Source organism: Mauremys reevesii, linkage group 6 (genome assembly GCF_016161935.1).
Source record: "Mauremys reevesii isolate NIE-2019 linkage group 6, ASM1616193v1, whole genome shotgun sequence".
In the NCBI taxonomy this organism is placed as follows: Eukaryota; Metazoa; Chordata; order Testudines; family Geoemydidae; genus Mauremys; species Mauremys reevesii.
Genome location: NC_052628.1, coordinates 130,152,183 through 130,174,088, shown reverse-complemented (window position 1 = coordinate 130,174,088; position 21,906 = coordinate 130,152,183). Strand labels below are relative to the sequence as shown.

Genomic DNA, 21,906 nt, shown 5'->3' with positions numbered 1-21,906 from the left:
CCGGAGGCGATGGGGTGGGGGTGAAAGGAGCCCCTAGGAGCCAGGGGTGGTGGTGAGAGGGATGGCGCCAAAATACAAGTTCGCCCAGGGCACCATTTTCACCAAAGCCGGCCTTGCAAACAGAGTAGTGTTTGGTATTCAACTGATGCATGGCATCGGAAGTCCTTAGATTAGCACAAGAAATAAAAGTTAAGACATAGTCCATCTGGCTAAGACCGTGCGATCAGCCAGCCAAGCTGCTATGGCCTCCATTCCACATTCGCTCCCTCTCTCTGCCCCTTTCTCAGGCCCAGGTGAGAGCCCTGTGTCTCTTCAAAGGGAGTACTTAACTCCACCATCCGGCACCTTTCCCTTTGTTCTAAAGTTGGGGCCTTGGCTCCCTGCTGAGAGGTGAGGGAAAATCTCCTTTCTGGTTGTTAGCTAGGTGTGAACATTCTGGTAGTTGGGGCTTCCCACTGGCTCTTGGATTCTCCACTGATGTGGGTCAGTTTCAGCAGGTTCCAGGCAGTTACTTGATGACCCATTCATTGCACCCCAGGTGGCAAGGTGACGTGTACGCCTCATGTCTACTGTTCTTCGTCAAGAGGAGACACAAGCTTTTTACCCCCAGTGGGTAGCAGTGCAAAGTACAGAGGGAAACTGAGGCATACATAGGATTCATATACATATTACTGATAATTACCATTTTGTTACATTTGCTATATGCTGGACTCAAATGGTCTCCAAGCTCAGTTCTGTTTTATATCATGTGCTGCTACTCTTACAACAGAATGTACTTGTATAACATACCTATGTTGTTTTTATGAGGCATGTGTGGCAAAGGGTGTAGGTGTAATGTTTTTGTTTTATTAGCTGAGTTGGAAAATAGCCTTAATCTTCTCTGTTAATCTTCAGAGGCTCCCACTCCAGCCCTCGAACCGTGGAGGAGCAGCACTGGCTCTGCTGTTCGGTTCCCTTCTCCGTGTGTGCAGACTGCACTGGCCATGATTGGTGGAGAAGTAAGTGAACAGCTGGTGGGTTCAGCGCCTAGTTCTGGAAAATTAGCCCCAGACACCTACCATGTGTTCGTGTGGGCCAGTAGGACTGAGCATCGGGAGGACAAGGTCTAGAAACGTTCCTTAACATTGCTCTCTCCTCATTAGTGCCTGCAGGGTGAGCTGTGTGTGACCAGCGTTGCCACCTACACATGCCTTGCCCAGAGAATGTGTGGTGGTTTATAATGCACAAAATCCAGCATTATTATGGAAAACCCTGCATTAATTTGGAGATGTAAATGTAGGGATGTTTAAATGGTAGGTCCCCATGGCAACTGGAGCTCTGCACTGTGTGCACATGCAGTACTTGTCAATATTTTATATGGCATTAAACGCTTAATACAGCTGAACAGTATAGCCAAATTAAGTTGTGGGATCTTGTTACACTTCCTGTAAGCAGTGTAGTTGTCAGTCCCTGGATATTAGAGAGACAAGGTGGATGAGGTAATATCTTTTTATTGGACAAACTTTTGTTGGTAAGAGAGATAAACTTTCAAGCCATAAAGAGCTATTCTTCAGGTCTGGGAAAGGTAGTCCGAGGGTCACAGCTAAATGCCAGGTGGAACAGGTTGTTTAACATAAGTAGTTAGCACAAATTCTAAGGGACCATTCAAGGTAGAGTGGCCCGTTAACACCTCTGCAGCCATAGGACAAAAAGGTGGGGGTAGTGGGTTACAGGTTATTGTAATAAACCATAAATCCAGTGTCTCTGTTCAGGCCATGATTTTTAGTGTCTAGCAGAATTATGAATTTAAGCTCCCAGGCTCATCTTTTGAAAATGGTGTGCAGGTGCCCTGTTAGGATGAGGACTGATAGGTCAGATATAGAGTGATTACTTTGTGAAAAGTGTTCACCCACAGGTGATAGGGTGGTTTTGTCTTTTATTACTTTCCTGTGAGAGTTTACTCTATGAGCTAAGAGGTGAAAACATTATCTAAAAGTTTATTCCAGTCTGTCTGGTTTCAGCCACATAGTTGTTACTGGGGCATTTAGTGCACTGGGTGAGGTACACCACATTTTGACTTGTGATAGGCATGTGTAGGGTCTATGGATCTTGAAAGGTGTGTTGTGGGACGTGTTGATCATAGTAACAGTGGAAATATGTCAGCAGGTTTTGCATCTGTTCTGGCAGAGTGTGGTGGTGTTGTGTCTTGGTCTGTGGGGAGCATACTTCCGTTGGTGAGCTTGGAGAGGCTGGGGAGTTGTTTGAAGGCCAGAAGTGGAGGTTCAAGAAAGATTTCTCTCCGGATGGGGTCCCAATTAAGTATGGGTTGTAGTTGTTTGATGATACCCATGTGGGTTCCAGCATATGATGGTAGGTGACAATTAAGGGCTGGCAGTCAGAGAAGTTTTTATTTCTGTATTGAAGCAGGTTCTCTCAAGGTATTTGGGTGGCCCATTCCATGATGCAATCTACTTCTCTGGTGGAGTGTCCTTGTTTGGTGAAGGCGATATTAAGGTGTATATTCTGAACTTTCTCCCTGGAGCATATTCTGCAGAATCTAAATGGCTGGCTATAGATAACAGATTTCTTGGTGTGTTGGACTGGATATATGAAGGCATGTGTGTTGATCCAGGGGTTTCTTGCATATTGTTGTCTGTAGGGTTCCATTGTTGAAGCTGATCATGGTATCCAGGAAGCTGGTGCTGGTGTGGGAGTGTACCAAAGAGAGTTTAATGGATGCGGGGTGGTTTTTGAAGTTGTGGTGGAAATGTATGGGAGAGTTTAAGCCATCTGTCCAGTGGATGAAAATATCATGGATGTATCTCAGGTATATCATTGGTTTAGTGATGCATTTATCCAGAAAATCTTCTTCAAGGTGACCATGAAGAGGATATTGGCATATTGGGGAGCCATCCTAATACCCATGGCTGCTCCCATGGTTTGGACAAAGTGTTTGTTTTTGTGGGTGAGGATGAAATGGATTTGGTTGGGGTGGATATCTGAGGGTTGTCCGTTGTCTTGTAAATATTTGAGGCAGGCAGCTGTGCTGTCATTGTAAGGGATATTAGCATATTGGGAGGTGATATCTGTGGTGTTGAGGATGGTGTTCTGAAGGAGGTTGTTAATATTGCAGAGTTTGTGGAGGAAGTCAGTTGTGTCCTGGAAGAAGCTGGCCCTTTGTGTGGTGAGTGGTTTGAGGATGGTTTCTAGAAGTCTTGACATTCATTCAGTATGAGTGCCGTGGTCAGATATGATGGGACTGACTGGGTTCCTTTGTTTGTGTAGCTTGGGAAGCATGTAGAAGGTCTCTGGTGTGGGTTCATGGAGGATGGGTATGTAAAGCTTCTCTTGGAGTTGTTTGGGGAAGGATTTGATGATATCCTTGAGTTCTAAGGTAAATTTGTGATGTGGGGTGGTCTTTGAGTTCTTTATAGTACTGTAGGTGATGTTGGAGAGGTGTCGGTTTGCCTCATTAAGTTGCACCTGAACCCAACCCAACCCAAAATACACGAACAAAAGCACCCAGGCAGACCCCTTATATCAGGCTACAGCACTCTTACTGAAGGAATATTGGAACAGAAAGCAATCACTCTATCTGATTTACCAACCCTCATCCTCAAAGGAAATCTGCACAACACTTTCTAAAGACAAGCCTGGGAGCTTAAATTCATTACTTTGCTAGACACTATAAAAATCATGGCCTGAAGAGAGAGCCTGGATTAAAGATTTATTACAGGGGTAGACAATCTATGGCACGCGTGCCGAAGGTGGCACGCGAGCTGATTTTCAGTGGCACTCACACTGCCCAGGTCCTGGCCACAGGTGCGGGGGGGCTCTGCATTTTAATTTAATTTTAAATGTAGCTTCTTAAACATTTTAAAAACCTTATTTACCTTACATACAACAATAGTTTAGTTATATATTATAGACTTATAGAAAGAAACCGTCTAAAAACGTTAAAATGTATTACCAGCATGCGAAACGTTAAACTAGAGTGAATAAATGAAGACTCGGCACAGCAGTTCTGAAAGGTTGCCCACCCCTGGTTTATTACAACAATGCACTGACACCACTCTTTTTGTCTTATGACTGCAGAGGTGTTAATGGGTCACTTCACCTTGAATGGTCCCTTAGAACATGTGCTAACTACTGATGCTAAACAATCTCTTCTGCCTTGCATTTAGGTGTGATGTTCAGGGTACCTTTCCCTGACCTGAAGAAGAGCTCTATGTGGCTCAAAAGCTTGTCTCTCTCACCAACAGAAGTTGGTCCAATAAAAAATATTACCTCATCCAACTTGTCTTTCTTACATTTCCTGTCAGGGCTGTCACTAATCGTTGCATTAAATCATTATTATAGTTTGGTTTTATTTTTCCAGTTCACTTTTTAGAAACTGGATGTTAATCACATATCCAAATCCACACATTGGCCTCTATTATAGTGGGTTCCCAATGTCCTGTTTCCATGCTGACACATGGAGGGCCTTGGGGTGCTTACAAGCTAAGCAAAACAATGCGCACTGCATGGCTGGGTCTGATGGCTTTCAAGCCGTTAGCTCTTGTTGCCCGACCAGAGTTATTCAGAGATGGCAAGTGTGCGGTTCCTTATCAAGGATGCTACCTAGGTCAAGTTTGAAGCTTTCAGTAGAAAGATATTATTGAGCTTTGTTTTTTTTTAAAGCAAGTAAACACTTTTTACATTGAGACCTCGGTGATCAAATAAATTCCTATCCAACTTCCTTCAGTACTTCATTGCTATGTTGAAAATAAGCATGAGGCATTCCAGTCCACTTGGAAATCTGACAGTCTAAAGGTAATGGGCATATAGCAAAGGCCCAACTCAGTTAAAACAATGGTGCCGCTAAACCAGTGCTGTAACATATTGTAATTGTCCATCCTTTTCATTATAGGAGGCCATCCTGGGTCTGACTGATAGATGCCGTTTTTTCATTAATGATGTGGAGGTACCAAAGCTTGTTTTGATGTGGTTTCACTTGTCTGTGTGTAATTATTAGATTTCATCTGCTGCTGCTTGTGCTCATAGATTTAATTGGATTCACTTTCCACAGGTGGCTTCCAATGTTACCTCATTTGCCAGATATGATGAGTTTCTGTTGGTGACCACCCACTCCCACACCTGCCAGTGTGTATCTTTGAGGGACACATCATTGAAAGGTAAACGTTCAGATATGGCCTTTGGTATGTAATAGGCCTTACTGTTTGCTTCCTGGGCCCTTTGCCCTCATGATGGAACCTAGACAAGCTCGCTTCCAAGGCCCCATGTCGTGGCCATGGTGCCACTTCTTGATTGTCCAGAGTGGCTGCTCCTGATTGGTGCCAGTGAGTTCCCTATATCCTCTCTTGGCTGTGACTGGGGGGACTCTTCATCCACTTCTGGGAGCTCCCTCCCTCACTTCCCGGCTCTCCCTAGCGCAGGGAGGAGTAGCTTACTCTCCACAAACCGTTGTTGATCTGTGAAACAACAGCAGTGACCAAAGGACACTTGAAATCACTGTGCCTTGGTCTGCAGAGAGAGGGGAGCAGCTGGGGCAAGACTGGGCATGCAGGGCACCTGCCTGCCTGGCCCCCAGGAGGAGAAGTGGTTGGGGACAGGACTGGCCGTGCAGGCCACCTGCCTGCCTGGCCCCCAGGAGGAGAAGTGGCTGGGGACAGGACTGGCTGTGCAGGCCACCTGCAGGGGAAGCAGTCAGTTGGCGGGAGCCACCTCTTGTCCTCTTTGACAGGCTTTGCCTTCACCTCCCAAAACAAGGCTGAGTGCTCCCGGTGGGGGGCAGGTAGGATGGAAGGGATGCCTGGTGAACCATGTTGGGCAGCATCTGACTGGCACCTGGACATGGGAAGCGTGGGGGTGTCATGGAGGGGCAAAAGAATGAGGAGGAATGGCAGTGTACATGTTCTGTGCTTCTGGCAGCTGCTTGTGTGTGTGTATCTGCCTGGTGTCTAGACTCAGCTCCTCAGGCAATGACTGTCTCCTCTAGTCTGTGTGTGATGGTGCTTGGCACAATGGGACTGTGAACCTGACTGATGCCCGGGGGCACTACTAGAACGTCGCTAACAATGGGTGGGTTCCCAGCAGGAACTCAGCTGACACCCTGTGGCTGGACTGGAGAAGTTGCACTGTATGTAGGGACTTATCATACCCTTGCTGAGACCTCTGCCATTCTCAGTTCTGCAGGCAGGCCTCAGCAGCTCCTCTACTCCCAACGAGACACTACGCAAGGTGGAGCGGGGCTCCCGCATCGTCACTGTTGTACCCCAGGACACCAAGCTCATCCTGCAGGTCAGCTCTCATGGTATTGCTGCAGCACCATGTGTTAGCCCACGCTAGGGAAGCCCCACCATAACGCAGCACTCAGCTGTTTGGAGAGGGTAGTAGCTAGCTGAGCTATATATTGTCATGTACTGTGTAACAGCTGCTCTTGCTTTCCAGGCTATGGGATCACCACTCACAAACCTGCTGAACTGTAGATCCTGATCCTACTGGATCCTAATTATTACAGCTCATGCTGCCTCTCTGGGAACCCCTGGCAGGAGAGGGATTTTCAAATAAATAAGTCTTCAGTGGCTGCTCTTGGTGATACTGAAGCATCTCAGTAAATTACAGTCTCAGAGGGTGATCTCTTGGTGCTTATTGTCTGTAGTAAAGGCCCTGCTTCAGGAGGGCTGAACATCCACACTTAGGGCCAGATTGTCACCCATTGAGGATGGTGAATTCCCCCCCTCCTCCTCCCAAACCTCTGCCATTCTGCTGAGCACTCTTGAACTCCAGCCCCATGTAAATGGGAGGTAAATGGCTTCTTGGCTTCATTTGCATGAAAAGGAAACTGTCGTGTGTGCTTCATGCTCTCACCCTGCCCACCTGCTTTGATACCATCTGTTGTGTGTTTCAAGCGCACTTGCCTCCACCCACTTGCTTTGATACCCTCCATCATGTGTGTTTCGTATTCTTTTGCCCCTGCCCACCTGTTTTGATACTTCAAAAAGGGGAAGTACACAAAAATTAGAAGGCTAGTTAAACAGAAATTAAAAGGAACAGTCACGAGTGAAATGCCTGCAAACTGCATGGAAACTTTTTTTAAAACACCATAATAGAGGTTCAAACTATATGTATACCCCACATAAAAAAGAGTCGAGGACCAAAAAAGCTGCCATGGCTAAACTGGGTAAATGCAGTGGTTAGAGACAAAAAGGCATCTTTCAAAAATTGGAAGTCAAATCCTACTGAGAAAAATAGAAAGGAGCATAAACTCTGGCAAGTCAAGTGTAAAAATATAATTAGGGAGGCCACAAAAGAATTCAAAGAACAAATTGCAAAAGACACAAAAACTAATAGGAATTTTTTTTAAGTACATCAGAAGCAGGAAGCCTGCCAAACAATCCGCTAGGGCCACTGGCTGATAAAGATGCTAAAGGAGCACTCAAGGAAGCCAAAAGACAAAATGAATTCTTTGCATCCATCTTCACTGCAGAAGATGCAAGGAAGAGTCTCAATCTGAGCCATTCTTCTTATGTGTCAAATCTGAGGAACTTTTTCAGATTGAGGTGTCAGTAGAGAAGGTTTTGGAACAAATCGATTAAAAAGTAATATTCACCCAAGAGTTCTGAAGGAACTCAAATATAAAATTGCAGAATTACTAAGTGTGATATGTAACCTATTGCTTAAATCGGCTTCTGTACCAGATGACTGGAGGATAGCTAATGTAACGCTGATTTTTAAAAGACGCTCCAGTGGCAATACTAGCAGTTACAGGACGTTAAGCCTAACTTCGGTATTGGGCAATTGGTTGAAATTATAGTAAAGAATGGAATTATCAGACACATAGATGAACACAGTATGTTGTGTAAGAGTCAAAGCTGCTTTTGCAAAGGGAAATCATGCCTCACCGATGTATTAGAATTCTTTGAGAAGGTTAACAAATGTGGACAAGGGTGATGCAGTGGACATAGTGTACTTGGACTTTCAGAAAGCCTTTGACAAGGTCCTGCACCAAGAGTTCTTAAGTGAAGTAGGCAGGATAAGAGGTACATTCTTTGAGTGCTGGTCCCACACGGGGGATGCATGCATGCCATGCACCTGAGTCCAGGAATTCTTTCAAGCCGTGTCTGTTGGCCCCCACACATATCTCTTCGTGCTTCTGCCAAGATATGAGGCACCGTTCAGACCGATGCCTCTCCAGGTCTTTCTTATGGCTGCATGATCGGAGTTGGAATTGTCTGTCCTCTTCTCCCTCAACTATTTGTAGCACCTGTAAAGACAATTGTAAATAGTTTTTATTCTTCCTACCTTACTGGTTAGTTAAAGTTCATAGTATAGTGTGTTTTTTCCTTGGTTGGGGATTCCTTCCTTGAATCTGGGATTATGTCTAGAGACCCAGGTTTCAAGAATTGCATCTCTTGCTCTCGCTCCTTCTCTGTCAGCGATGAACATCAGCACTGCTTCTATTGTCTGGGTGAGACAATATCTCTGTGAAGTGCAGTATTTGTCGCTTGTTCCCACCCAGAACTCTGGCAGTGGATGAGCTCTGCCTACAAGAAATACCTGATGGAGAAGGCTATGAGGCCCCTCTCCAATCTGTTCCAGGGAGACCTCCTTTTACATTGGCCCCTCCAAGCACATGCTTGGTAGCAGAGCTTTCAGTGCCTAAGCCCAAAGCTGCTTCCTCTAGGGCTTCCCATGAGAGCAGAGGGCACTCATTGCGGGTAAGGGCAGATCCCTATCAAGGACGGTCCATAAGAGATGCATTCCCTCCCCGAGCCTGTCGAAATCGGGTGAGACTTCGTGTGTGGAATCTAAAGATCTGGATCTGCTGAAAACCCCCAGAGTGGAGGAGAAAGCATGTAAAAATAAAGATCTGCTGATTCTATGATCACCCCAGTATCAAAGCATAAGGAATGACATCTGGCGGGTTCTGTCTATGAGCTGTGTCAGTGCTATGGCGCGGTGCTGGTGCTGCAGAGTTGTTAATGCTGCTAGTGCTGCTATTCTTGGGGCTCTGCTGTTTGCTGCGTTAGGAGAAATGCAGCCTGTGGATTCAGCAGTCCTCAATGTTTTCATAAAGAGACCACAGGCTTGGTTCTGTTTCAAAGGTGCTCATCAAGGTTCATTGTCAGCAAAACACAGTACTAGTGTCCTGACCAACAGGTCACAGGGACACTGACAATGTATGCCCGCGACAAGCTCAGGCTCAGCATAACAGGATGCTGTCCCCTCGGCCAATACAAAGATGCCCCTCCTATGACTTCTTCTTTTATACATTGATACAATTTCTGTATCACACTCCAGATGTTATTAGTTGCCACCCTTATTCTTGTACCTGCTAGTTTGAACAAAACATCCTCTTCCATTATCCTGTCATCCCATCCTTATCATATGAGGAGTCGGTGTGTTCCTGTACCATCTCTTGGGAATGTGTTTACACAGTTACTTGAGAGCTCTGGATGTTCTTGTACCATCCTCTCAGGAATGTGCTTACTTGGTTTTAGCTAATACCTAGTGTGTTGCGATTCTGCTAAGGCCAAGCCTACTCTGGTTCACAGCCTTTGGCCCATACTATTAGTTGCGCTTAGGGGTCCAGCAAGGCCTACACTTATCGTTGATATCATCTAATTTGTCCGAGGACCACTGGGCGTCCAGGGATGCACTGGTTCTATCAGACTTGACTGCTGGAACTCCACTGACACTGGGGCATATGGAGACTTACACAACACTAGAGAATATCCTACCTCATCCTCAGTCTCCCTGCTTCTCCAGCCTAGCCCTCTTCAGGGATATTACTACACTAGAGAAGGATGCTACTATGGTGTCTCAGGAGCCATCCCACTTACAGCCCTTCGGCAGGAGTGCTGCAGTACAGATGACCTCGCAATTTTCAGACTCAGCTGAGTTGGAGGTGCTAGCCGCTCCAGTATCTCCAGGGAGACAATTGAGTCCTGACAGACATTCAAGGAGTCACGCTCAGTATCCCTCTGGATACGGCTTCCCCAGGAACTGCTGGTACTGATTTCCTTGGGTATCCTACAGCTGACTGACCCCTCCTTCTGGCTTCATTGGGGTCCATGGGCAGGCATCCAGGTCCTTCTTAGGGATCCATCAGTATATGTGGAGGAAGACATTGATCAGGACCTGCAGGTCCTCTCCAACTCTGCTGGATGACCACAGGAAGTACCAGGAACTACTGCAAAGAGTTGCCGATGACATCCAGATCCCACTGGAGGAGGTCCAGGACCCTTAACACTGGCTCCCAGATCTCCTGCAACCAGAGGGACCGAGTAAGGTGGCCCGCCCAGTTAATGAGGCCATCCTAGAACCATCCAGAGCTATATGGCATCTTATGCCCCCACACCGAAGACAGCTGACAGAAGATATTTCATCCCCACCAAAGGAGCTGAATTTGTTCTGCCACCTCAGCCCCAACTCACTGGTGGTACAGGAAGCTAAGGAAAGGGCCAGGTTGCACTATCAAAGGGACAAGGGTTCAAAGAGTCTGGACCTCCTGTGGAGAAAGGTCATCCTCTCTGCAGGCCTGCAGTTTTGTATTGCTAACTACTAGGCTCTGTTAGTGAAATATTATTTTAATAACTGTTCATAGAATCTCAGGGTTGGAAGGGACCTCAGGAGGTCATCTAGTCCAACCCCCTGCTCAAAGCAGGACCAACCCCAACTAAATCATCCCAGCCAGGGCTTTGTCAAGCCTGACCTTAAAAACCTCTAAGGAAGGAGATTCCACCACCTCCCTAGGTAACCCATTCCAGTGCTTCACCACCGTCCTAGTGAAAAAGTTTTTCCTAATATCCAACCTAAACCTCCCCCACTGCAACTTGAGACCATTACTCCTTGTTCTGTCATCTGCTACAACTGAGAACAGGCCAGATCCATCTTCTTTGGAACCCCCTTTCAGGTAGCTGAAAGCAGATATCAAATCCCCTCTCATTCTTCTCTTCTGCAAACTAAACAATCCCAGTTCCCTCAGCCTCTCCTCATAAGTCGTGCTCCAGCCCCCTAATCATTTTTGTTGCCCTCCGCTGGACTCTTTCCAATTTTTCCACATCCTTCTTGTTGTGTGGGGCTCAAAACTGGACACAGTACTCCGGATGAGGCCTCACCAGTGTCGAATAGAAGGGAATGATCACGTCCCTCGATCTGCTGGCAGTGCCCCTACTTATACAGCCCAAAATGCCATTAGCTTTCTTGGCAACAAGGAGACACTGCTGACTCATATCCAGCTTCTCGTCCACTGTAACCTCTAGGTCCTTTTCTGCAGAACTGCTGCCCAGCCATTCAGTCCTTAGTCTGTAGCAGTGCATGGGATTCTTCCATCCTAAGTGCAGGACTTGGGACTTAGTGCAAGCTTGCAGACTTTATGGGCAGGCTTCCCATGGAGGACAGAGCCCAATTTAAGACCTTCAAAGAGGAGGGCAAGCTAGTGGCAAAAAACGCTCTCCAGGCCATAGTGGATGCAGTAGACACAGCTTGCAGAACCTCATGAGAAGGGATTCTTGGCTACAATTGTCAGGATTTCCTAGGAGGTCTAGAACACCTCCAGGGTCTCTGCTCTGAAGAGTCGAATCGTTTTAATGAAAGAACAGACGAGTTCCTGTATTCACTAAAGGACTCGAGATTGACTGGGGATTTAGACTCCAGACCCCAAGAGGAAACACCAGAGACCGTCCTATAGACCATGGTTATCTCCTCCTCGCGCATCTTATTACCAGCACTCAGCTGAGCCTCCACAAAAATCGCAGGGCATTCAGAGGCCTCGCTTCTCAGCCTCCTCTTCTGCCATGACCTCTACCTGTTCCCAGGCACTTGCTAAGGGCCACTTTCAACATACTGGTCAAGACCAACCTGCCACCACTGATGCCACCCACCTCTTCTCCCATCGTTTTTGGGGACCGTCTCATGCTATTTGCTCACAGATGAAGGATGATCACAACAGGCAAGTTGGGTCTTGGAGATTATTCATCAGGGATACTCCATAGTGTTCCTAGGGTGACCAGATACCAAATGTGAAAAATCGGGATGGTGGTGGGGGGTAATAGGAGCCTATATTAAAAAAAAAAGCCCCAAATATCAGGACTGTCCCTATAAAATCGGGACATCTGGTCACCCTAAGTGTTCCCCTCCTTCCCTCCTCTCATGCCCCCTTCCAGTCCCCTTTCAGGGACCACTCTCATGATTCTTCAACAGGCAGCAGAATCCCTCCTACACAGAACATGTCCCACCTCAGTATTATGAGAGGGGGTTCTACTCTCCATATTTCCTAATTCTCAAAAGAGATGGAGGATGGAGACCCATCCTTGACTTTTGGCAACTCAACATCTTTATTCAAAAGTCAAAATTCCACATGATTACATTGGCATCAATAATTCTCTGCCTTCAGAAGGAGATGTGGTTTGCAGTTCTTGACATGAAGGATGGATGCTTCGCATAGACATTTACTCCTCATACATGAGATTCCTGTGTTTTATGGTAGGCCAGGAACATTTCCAGTTTCAAATCCCCTTTTGGACTAGTGACAGCACCCAGAGTATTCACAAAAGTCCTCCCTGTGGTGGCAGCCCAGATGAGACACCAGGGCTACATAGTTTCCCCGTATCTAGACAACTGGCTCCTGGTAGGCCGCTCCCACTAGGTCGTCAGGTTGACAACAGAGTTTCTCATACAGCTCCTTGCTGCCCGAGGTATTTGCATAAACAGAGAGAAGTCCATTTTGTCACCCATAAGGATGATAAACTTTATCTGAGTGACATTGGACTCTGTTTCTGCAAGAGCATTGCTCCCTGCAGACAGATTTCAGATAACGAACATCCTGGTTGCATGCATTACCCACAGAGCAAGAAATACAGTGCAAAGGTGCCTTACACTGTTAAGCCATAGGTCTGCGTGTACCTACGCGATGCTGTTTGCCAGGCTTCATTTGCGATGTTTGCAGGCCTGGGTCCGCTCAATCTACCTACCGGACAAGGACCACATCAGCTGCACGGTGACCATTCCCACCAGAGTGATTGGCACCCTTGCCCGGTGGTTGAACCTGCAAAAGGTGAGGGTGGGCTTTCGCTTCAGTACTCCCACCCCTAGTGCCACTGTTGTGATGGACCCCTCTCTCCTGGGGTAGGGTGCTCACCTGAGCAGCCACATTGCGCAAGGTCCCTGAACCCCACAGGAGGCCAGACTACACATCAACATACTAGAACTGAGAGCAGTCCACCTCACATGCAATCCAATCATATGCTCACTCCATGTCCAGGTGATGTCTGACAATGTCACCACCGTGGTTTACATAAACCAACAGGGCAGAGTGAGAGCTTGTCCCCTCTGCCTGGGTGCAGTCAGACTCTGGAATGAGTGTGTCAGGAACCACATCACCATCCAGGCTGCTTACCTCTCAGGAACCCACAACTCCCTAGCAGACAAACTAAACTGATGGTTTTCGGCAAACTATGTATAGGAGATCCACAATTCCGTCCTAAGTGAAATAGCCATACAATGGGGTGCATCTCAATGGGACCTCTTTGTGTCCCAAATGAATGGAAAATTTCCACTGTATTGCTCCAGGGTAGTAGTGAGTCATGGTTCCCAGGGTGACGCCCTCCTGTTGTCATGGAAAAATTATCTCAGATAGGTTTTTTTGCCTGTTCCCCAGCTTCCACAGGTGATATGGAAGATATGTCAGTGTATGGGGCCAGTGTCATTCTTCTAGCACCCTACTGGCTCAGGCAGTTCTGGTTTCTGGAGCTTCTGCCAATACCTGCCTGCCCCCCAATCAAGATCAGCCGTTTCCTGAATCTCCTGATCCCTGACAAAGGAAGAATCAAGCACCCTAATCCGTGGTCACTCCATCTCATGGCCTGGTGTTGGGATGGGCATCAGAAATAGAACATTCCTGCTTGGCTCCTCTTCAGGCTATCGTTACCCAAAATAGGAAGGCTGTGACTAGAATTTGCTATGTGGCCAAATGGAGGCATGTCTCAGCCTGGGCACAGCTCAGTCAACATTCTCCAGCCTCTGCAAATATTTCCATCATTTTAGGTTATCGCCTATCCTTGAAGACCTCAGGTCTTGCCATTAGTTCATTGCGAGTCTACCTTGCAGCGGTTAGTGCCTGCCTTCCCTCTGGTGGACAGACGTTCTATCTTCACGCATCCAACTACAGTACAATTTATGAAAGGCCTAGTCAGGTCCTTCCCACCGGTGATCAAACCTGCACCTCAATGGTACCTTAATTCCATTTTGTCAACACTTACCAAACCAACCTTTGAGCCCTTGGTGACGTGTTCCATGACCCTCCTGTCCATGAAGGTTGCATTTTTAGTGGCTATCGCTTCGGCCAGAAGGGTCAGCGAGTTCAGAGCCATCACAGCAGACCCTTTGTATACAGTTTTTCCACGAGGAAAAGGTTTCCCTTCATCTACATCCCATGTTTCTACCCAAGATTGTTTCTGAATTCCACATCAAAGTATTCATTTACTTGTATTTTTTCCAAAATCCCACACTTCTGCTGAAAACAAGAGACTTCACTCTTGATGTCTGGCATGTCCTGATACTCCATCTGCAGCAAACCAAACCAACGAGAAAGTCGCCAAGTCTTTTTATCCCCATGGCAGAGAGATTGTGTGAGCAAGCCATATTCTCCCAAAGGATTTCTAAGTGGGTTTGAGGATTCATCCTAGAGTGCTACAGGTTAGAACACATCCCTCCCCCGAAGGGTGTGTCAGCTCACTCCACGAGAGCCCAGGCCACCTTCACAGCATCTCCATATGACATCCTGTTACAAGACCTTTTCAGGGCAACCACCTGGAGATCTAGCCACATGTTCGTTACATGTTATGCTTTAGTTCATGCCTCAGCTGCAAATGCAGCTATGGGATCAGCAGTATTGCAAGCATCTTTGCTGATGACTTCTTTGCACCACCTACAGTCAGAGCACTGCTTGCCAATCGCCCATGTGTGGAATACACATAGGGACCAGCACTCGAAGTAGTAGTGGTTACTAACTGAAAGTTGTTCGAAGTGTGTGGTCCCTATCGGTATTCCACTACCTGTCCTCTGTCCCTTCTGCTCTGGATCCTGTTGTATTTATGGTAAGAGGAGGAACTGAAGAGGTGTCGTCCTGCACCCTCTGGCTCTCTGTCAGGAGCACGAGGAGCTCTACTGCACATGTGTGAGCCAACGGACACTGCTTGAAAGAATTTCCAGGCTCGGACTCATGTACCCACATGTGGAATACAGACAGGATACTGGGCTAGAGGGACCATTGGTCTGACCCAGTATGGCTGTTCTTATGATGCTTTGTCCCAAAGGCTTCTGTTAGTGTCCAGTAAGAGGAACGCTAAAGACCAGACTGGCAGCAATGGGAATGAGCTGCAGGAACCCAGGGCCTGAGAAAGTTGCTCCCTGAAGCGGTTCCTGGCTTGATTAGAATGTGTCGCATTTCCCCCTTAAATCTCGTCTCAGTTTTATGGAAAAGCCATGCAGCTGTGGAGCGTGCGTCAGATATATGATAAAGCCTTCTGTAAAGTTGAGGGAACCTGCTTGCTCAAATGCCTGTGCAGCTTGCCCCTTCCTGGGGCTTGGTTTCATTGCCAGTAGGAGAACAAAGGTAGCCCAGGCCTTCTCCCCAGGCTGGGCTGCTGGAGGATTCCTGTCTCAGACCCTGCTCAGCCCACGCCCTAGATCTTCTCATTACAGGCTCACTCCCAGCTCCTGTCTGTCTGAGCAGAGTAAGGAGCTGCCTGCCCCAGAGAGTTGGCAGAGCCTGCTCCAGCCTTTGCCAACAGTAGTAGTGTGGGGTGTTCCAGGAAAACACTGTCTGCCTGTTGCAGTCCTGTTGTTAGTGTAGATAGCACTTTACGTTGTAAACATTGAACCCTTCAGAGATTGGACTCCCTCCTGGCCATTGATACGGTCTGCTTCCTGCATTTCTCTGCTTGCACTGAGTCTTCTCTTGGGATTCAACCTCCTTTTGGGGTTGCTTTTCTTCTGGGGAGTCTCTTGCACTAGCACAACACTGTGATGTTTGGCTCCATCACATTCCTTCTCCCTCTGCAGCCATTGTGGGGAGGGGGATGTCTTACTGAACTGTAAAGACATTGAAACCATCTCTTACATTGAGTAAAACTGTTTCTTCAAAGTGAAGGTCCTGCCTCCCCTTCACGGCAGTCAAACTGAAGCCCCCGTTTTCTCAGTGGGGGTGAGGGGGAATTGGGGATTGCTGACCAGGATTTGAGGTGCAGAGCTCTTAGCATACTTAGAAGAAATTATTGTTGGGATTCATTTTTTAGATGCCAAGAGGGAACTTGGAGACTGTTCACCACCGAGCCCTCGTTCTGGCCCAGATTCGGAAGTGGCTGGACAGGTGAGTGTCACTAATATGTACAGCCTGCGTCCCCCCGGCTCTTGTGGGGTGAGCAGCTGGAGAAGGGTCGCACTGTCCTGGTGGGATATTGACTGGGGCCTGCAGAATGAGGACATGAAGCTAGAGGGAAAGGGGGACTGCTTCGGGAGCGTTCACGGAGGGTTCTGACTTAGCAAGTGGAAACAAACCAGTTCTGGTAGTTGGGCACTCCAGGTAACTGCCACCTGCAAGCAGAGCCATCTCAACATTTCTCTTATTTATGTACAGCTTGTGCTACGTGCTTTAGTCCCTGCCGCAAGGAGCTTGTTAATCTAAAGGACAGACATGGAGGTTAGGGGACAGGAACAACCATAGGCAAATTACGTGTATGTCATCTGTGTTCACTGAGCAGCACTGCAGAACAAGCTGGGAGAAATGCCATCTGTTCCCCCCCCCAAATTATAACTCATCCTCAAAGACAAGACTATCTCATGGAATAAAACCTTGCAAAATGTTACTGTTCTAATGGAATAGAAAAGCGCCTGAGACTAGAGCTGAATGGATAGTTGTTTTTTTCAGCCATTGAACCAAAAAATTGGGGCAGAGGGGGAATGATTTTGGGTTAAACCTGGAACTGAAATTTTTCACTTTTTCCTCTCCAAAATGAAATGATTTAATTTTTTTGTTATGCTTTTGGGTGTGTTTTACTTTTTAAAATGTTTTAACAACTCCTGGCCAAATTTCGAAGTGAAATATAGTTTTGAGAAGTTTCACTTCAAGAATATCAATGAACTGTTTGGACTTTTTCTAATTTTTTTCATTTAGGTGTCTGAAACTGCTGGATTTGTGAAAATATTTTTTTCATCTGAAAAATGAATTTTTGGGTAAATAAACTATTCATGGAAAAAAAATCTGCCCAGCTCTATCCGTGACCAATACACTGTTATCTTTAAACCCAAATGTAACTCTCTTCAAAACAGCCCCACACCTGATTAAATGCTACCCCAGTGTGATGTCTGGCTGGGCCAGGACAGGAACTGGGCATGGGCACAGCCAGCTTTCTTTGCAGAGGGAAGGCAGTGAAAATTAAGCCATAGAGGTTTGTTTATAGTCTGGCAACTGTTCCCCTCCCTCCCTGTGTATGTTAGATTGTAGTGCACACTCCTCTCTAAAAACCTGCTGAATTTGACCCATTCCAACAGGCTCATGTTTAAAGAAGCATTTGAATGTATGAGGAAGCTGAGAATCAACCTCAACCTTCTTTATGATCACAATCCCAAGGCAAGTTTGAGTCGCGCTTGTACCCCCCCTTGCATGTTTTTCTGCTTCCCAGGGAGTGTGGGATTTGCCAGAGGATGTTGTGAAGGCCAAGACTGTAACAAGGTTAAAAAAAGAACTAGATAAGTTCATGGAGGATAGGTCCATCAATGGCTACGATAGGTCCATCAAAAGCAGTGGATGTGTTATTTCTTGACTTTAGCAAACCTTTTGATACGGTCTCCCACAGTATTCTTGCCAGCAAGTTAAAGAAGTATGGGCTGGATGAATGGACTATAAGGTGGATAGAAAGCTGGCTAGATCGTCGGGCTCAATGGGTAGTGATCAACGGCTCCATGTCTAGTTGGCAGCCGGTATCAAGCGGAGTGCCCCAGGGGTCAGTCCTGTGACTGGTTTTGTTCAATATGTTCATTAATGATCTGGAGGATGGCTTGGACTGTACTCTCAGCAAGTTTGCAGATGACACTAAACTGGGAGGAGTGGTTGATAAGCTGGAGGGTAGGGATAGGATACAGAGGGACCTAGACAAATTAGAGGATTGGGCTAAAAGATACCTAATGAGGTTCAACAAGGACAAGTGCAGAGTCCTGCACTTAGGATGAAAGAATCCCATGCACTGCTACACACTAGGGACCTAATGGCTAGGCAGCAGTTCTGCAGAAAAGGACCTAGGGGTTACAGTGGACGAGAAGTTGGTTATGAGTCGACAGTGTGCCCTTGTTGCCAAGAAGGCTAATGGCATTTTGGGCTGTATAAGTAGGGGCATTGCCAGCAGATCGAGGGACATGATCATTCCCTTCTATTCGACTCTGGTGAGGCCTCATCTGGAGTACTGTGTCCAGTTTTGGGCCCCACACTACAAGAAGGATGTGGAAAAATTGGAAAGAGTCCAGCGGAGGGCAACAAAAATAATTAGGGGGCTGGAGCATATGACTTATGAGGAGAGGCTGAGGGAACTGGGATTGTTTAGTCTGCAGAAGAGAAGAATGAGGGGGGATTTCATAGAATCATAGAATATCAGGGTTGGAAGGGACTGATAGCTGCTTTCAACTACCTGAAGGGGGTTCCAAAGAGGATGGATCTAGACTGTTCTCAATGGTACCTGATGACAGAACAAGGAGTAATGGTCTCAAGTTGCAGTGGGGGAGCTTTAGGCTGGATATTAGGAAAAACTTTCACTAGAAGGGTAGTGAAGCACTGGAATGGGTTACCTAGGGAGGTGGTGGAATCTCCTTCCTTAGAGGTTTTTAAGGTCAGGCTTGACAAAGCCCTGGCTGGGATGATTTAGTTGGGGATTGGTCCTGCCTTGAGCAGGGGGTTGGACTTGAGGTCCCTTCCAACCCTGATATTCTATGATTAGCCAGGATGGGCAGGGATGGTGTCCCTAGCCTGTCTGCCAGAAGCTGGGAATGAGCGACAGGGGATGGATCACTTGATGATTCCTTGTTCTGTTCATTCCCTCTGGGGCACCTGGCATTGGCCACTGCTGGAAGACAGGATACTGGGCTAGATGGACCATTGGTCTGACACAGCATGGCCATTCTTATGTAATCAGTGTTTATAACGCTCTGTCAACACCACATCAGAATCCCAATGGCCAATTAGGGGAGGAAGCTTTTCCTGGCAACGGAGGAGGCCGAAGGCAGCAATGCTAGTGGAACCTGTGCTGCTTGTATCTACTAAGGCCTTGATTCTACAAGTGGATCCATGTGGATGGATTCTCAGCAGAGAGGCACAGATCTGAGTGAAGGATAGAGCTCCTAGGGCTGTGAAGATAACTCTGTTCCATGTCACACATAGAAGGTTATCTCCCCTGTGCTGGCATTGCCTTGTACTGAACAGCTGGCATGAGAGCTTGGGGCATGGTGGGTACACAGGTTCTTAAGGATGGTACCCAGTGCTGTGCAGCTCATACTGTTTGCATGCAAAAAACTATAGCGTGCGTAAATGGGAAGAGTAGGGTAAGTCGGCTTTAGAGTTGGATATGCCCATGTGCAAATTTAAATGACCCTTTGAAGTTGCTCTGTGTGTTTTGTGTTAATGTGCCTGTAAGTAACAGCATCAGCACTGAAAGGGTTTTGTTCACTTCAGGTTTTTCTGGAAAATGTGGAAACCTTCATAAAACAAATAGATTCTGTGAATTACATCAACTTATTTTTCACCGAGTTGAAGTAAGTATTGGTCTTCTGATAAAAGAACATCTGGTAAATAAAGCCGCAGTATCATTGTTCTGGAAGCTGGAGAATGGGGGCTGGGTCTCAAAGAACCAGAGGATTCAGTCTGACCAAGTGGATGGTGACTGCTTCCAACTGCCAGGCTAGCTGGCTGTGGACCTGGTCCATCCAGGCAGAGGGATTCAGCAAGATGGACTCACTTGTGGCTATTGGTTTGATTTGGCCATCTGGGGACTTACATTTTGGTTTGGCTGTAGCAGTTTGTAGTAGGGCTGTTGATTAATAAGAGTTAACTCAAGCCATTAACAAAAAAAATTAATCACAATTAAAAAAATTAATCATGATTCATTGCAGTTTTAATTGCACTGTTAAATAATAGAATACCAATTGAAATTTATTAAATATTTTGGATGTTTTTCTACATTTTCATACACGTATTCTGTGTTGTAATTGAAATCAAAGTGTATATTATTTTTGATTACAGATATTTGCACTCTAAAATGATAAAAGAAACAGAATTTTTCAATTCACCGCATACAAGTACCGTAGTGCAATTTCTTTATCATGAAAGTGCAACTTACAAAAACTTGTAGATTTTTTTTTGGTTACATAACTGCACTCAAAACCAAAACAATATAAAACCTCAGAGCCTACAGTTCCACTCAGTCCTACTTCTTCTTCAGCCAATTGCTAAGACAAACAAGTTTGTTTACATTTACAGGAGATAATGTTGCCCTCTTCTTATTTACAGTGTCGTCAGATACTGTGAACAGGTATTTGCATGGCACGTTAATAGCTGGCATTGCAAGGCATTTACATGCCAGATATGCTAAACATTCGTATGCCCCTTCATGTGTTGGCCACCATTCCAGGAGACACGTTTCCATGTTGATGACACTTGTTAAAAAAAAATGTGTTAATTAAATTTGTGACTGAACTCCTTGGGGAGAATTGTATGTCTCCTGCTCTGTTTTACCCACATTCTGCCATATATTTCATGTTATAGCAGTCTCGGATGATGACCCAGCACATGTTCATTTTAAGAACAATTTCACTGCAGGTTTGACAAAATGCAAAGAAGGTACTAATATGAGATTTTTAACGATAGCTACAGCACTCGACCCAAGATTTAAGAATCTGAAGTGCCTTCCGAAATCTGAGAGGGACGAGGCGTGGAGCAGATTTCAGAAGTCTTAAAAGAGCAATACTCTGATGCAGAAACTACAGAACCCAAACCACCAAAAAAAAAAAAATCAACCTTCTGCTGGTGGCATTTGACTCAGATAATGAAAATGAACATGTGTTGGTCCGCTCTTCTTTGACTTGTTGTTGAGCAGAACCCATCAGTATGGACACATGCCCCCTGGAGTGGTGGTTGAGGCATGAAGGGACATATATGAATCTTTAGTGCATCTGGCACATAAATATCTTGCGACGCTGGCTACAACAGTGCCATGAGAACGCCTGCTCTCACTTTCAGGTTACTTGGTAAACAAGGAGTGGGCAGCATTATCTCCTGTAAATGTAAACAAACTTGTTTGTACATAATTCTACATTTGTAAGTTCAATTTTTATGATAAACAGATTGCACTATAGTACTTGTATGAGGTGAATTGGATCACTATTTCTTTTGGGGTTTTTTACAGTGCAAATACTAGTAATAAAAGATAAATATAAAGTGAGCACTGTATGCTTTATATTCTGTGTTGTCATTGAAATCAATATATTTGAATACGTAGAAAACATCAGAAATATTTAAATAAATGGTATTCGATTATTATTTAACAGTGTGATTAATCGCACTGTTTTTCATCGCTTGACAGGCCTAGTTTGTATTTTTTCTGGCTTGCCACGTGAATGTTTCAGAAAATCTCACCAGTTGCTTCAGTAGTTGACAGCCTCTGATTTCGGGGTCTCCTGTGGGGAACTGGAGAGGGGAATAAGGAAACCCATTTTTTCCTAAGGTTTTAGGTTATTGTTCAGGCTCCTGACCAAGTGATTTTTCAAAAGGCTGAGTATGATTTGCTCCCTTTAAAGTCACTGGGAGCTGCTGGTTTGCTCAGGCCACTTCTTTAGATGCCTAAATATACAGTGTGGAGTCTCATTTTGAAAATCTCAGCC

At 46.0% G+C, this 21,906-nt stretch overlaps 1 protein-coding gene across 1 annotated transcript in view; it reads left to right on the top strand.

Annotated features, from left to right (window-relative positions):
• LOC120407631 (elongator complex protein 1-like) overlaps positions 1 to 21,906 on the top strand; it is a 126,160-nt gene that overhangs the window by 67,244 nt on the left and 37,010 nt on the right. The window contains exons 16-22 of the mRNA XM_039543395.1: positions 895 to 998; positions 4,889 to 4,942; positions 5,048 to 5,153; positions 6,167 to 6,279; positions 16,281 to 16,354; positions 17,536 to 17,614; positions 19,703 to 19,782. Coding sequence (XP_039399329.1) covers positions 895 to 998; positions 4,889 to 4,942; positions 5,048 to 5,153; positions 6,167 to 6,279; positions 16,281 to 16,354; positions 17,536 to 17,614; positions 19,703 to 19,782 — 610 coding nt within the window. The remainder of the gene's footprint in view (positions 1 to 894; positions 999 to 4,888; positions 4,943 to 5,047; positions 5,154 to 6,166; positions 6,280 to 16,280; positions 16,355 to 17,535; positions 17,615 to 19,702; positions 19,783 to 21,906) is intronic.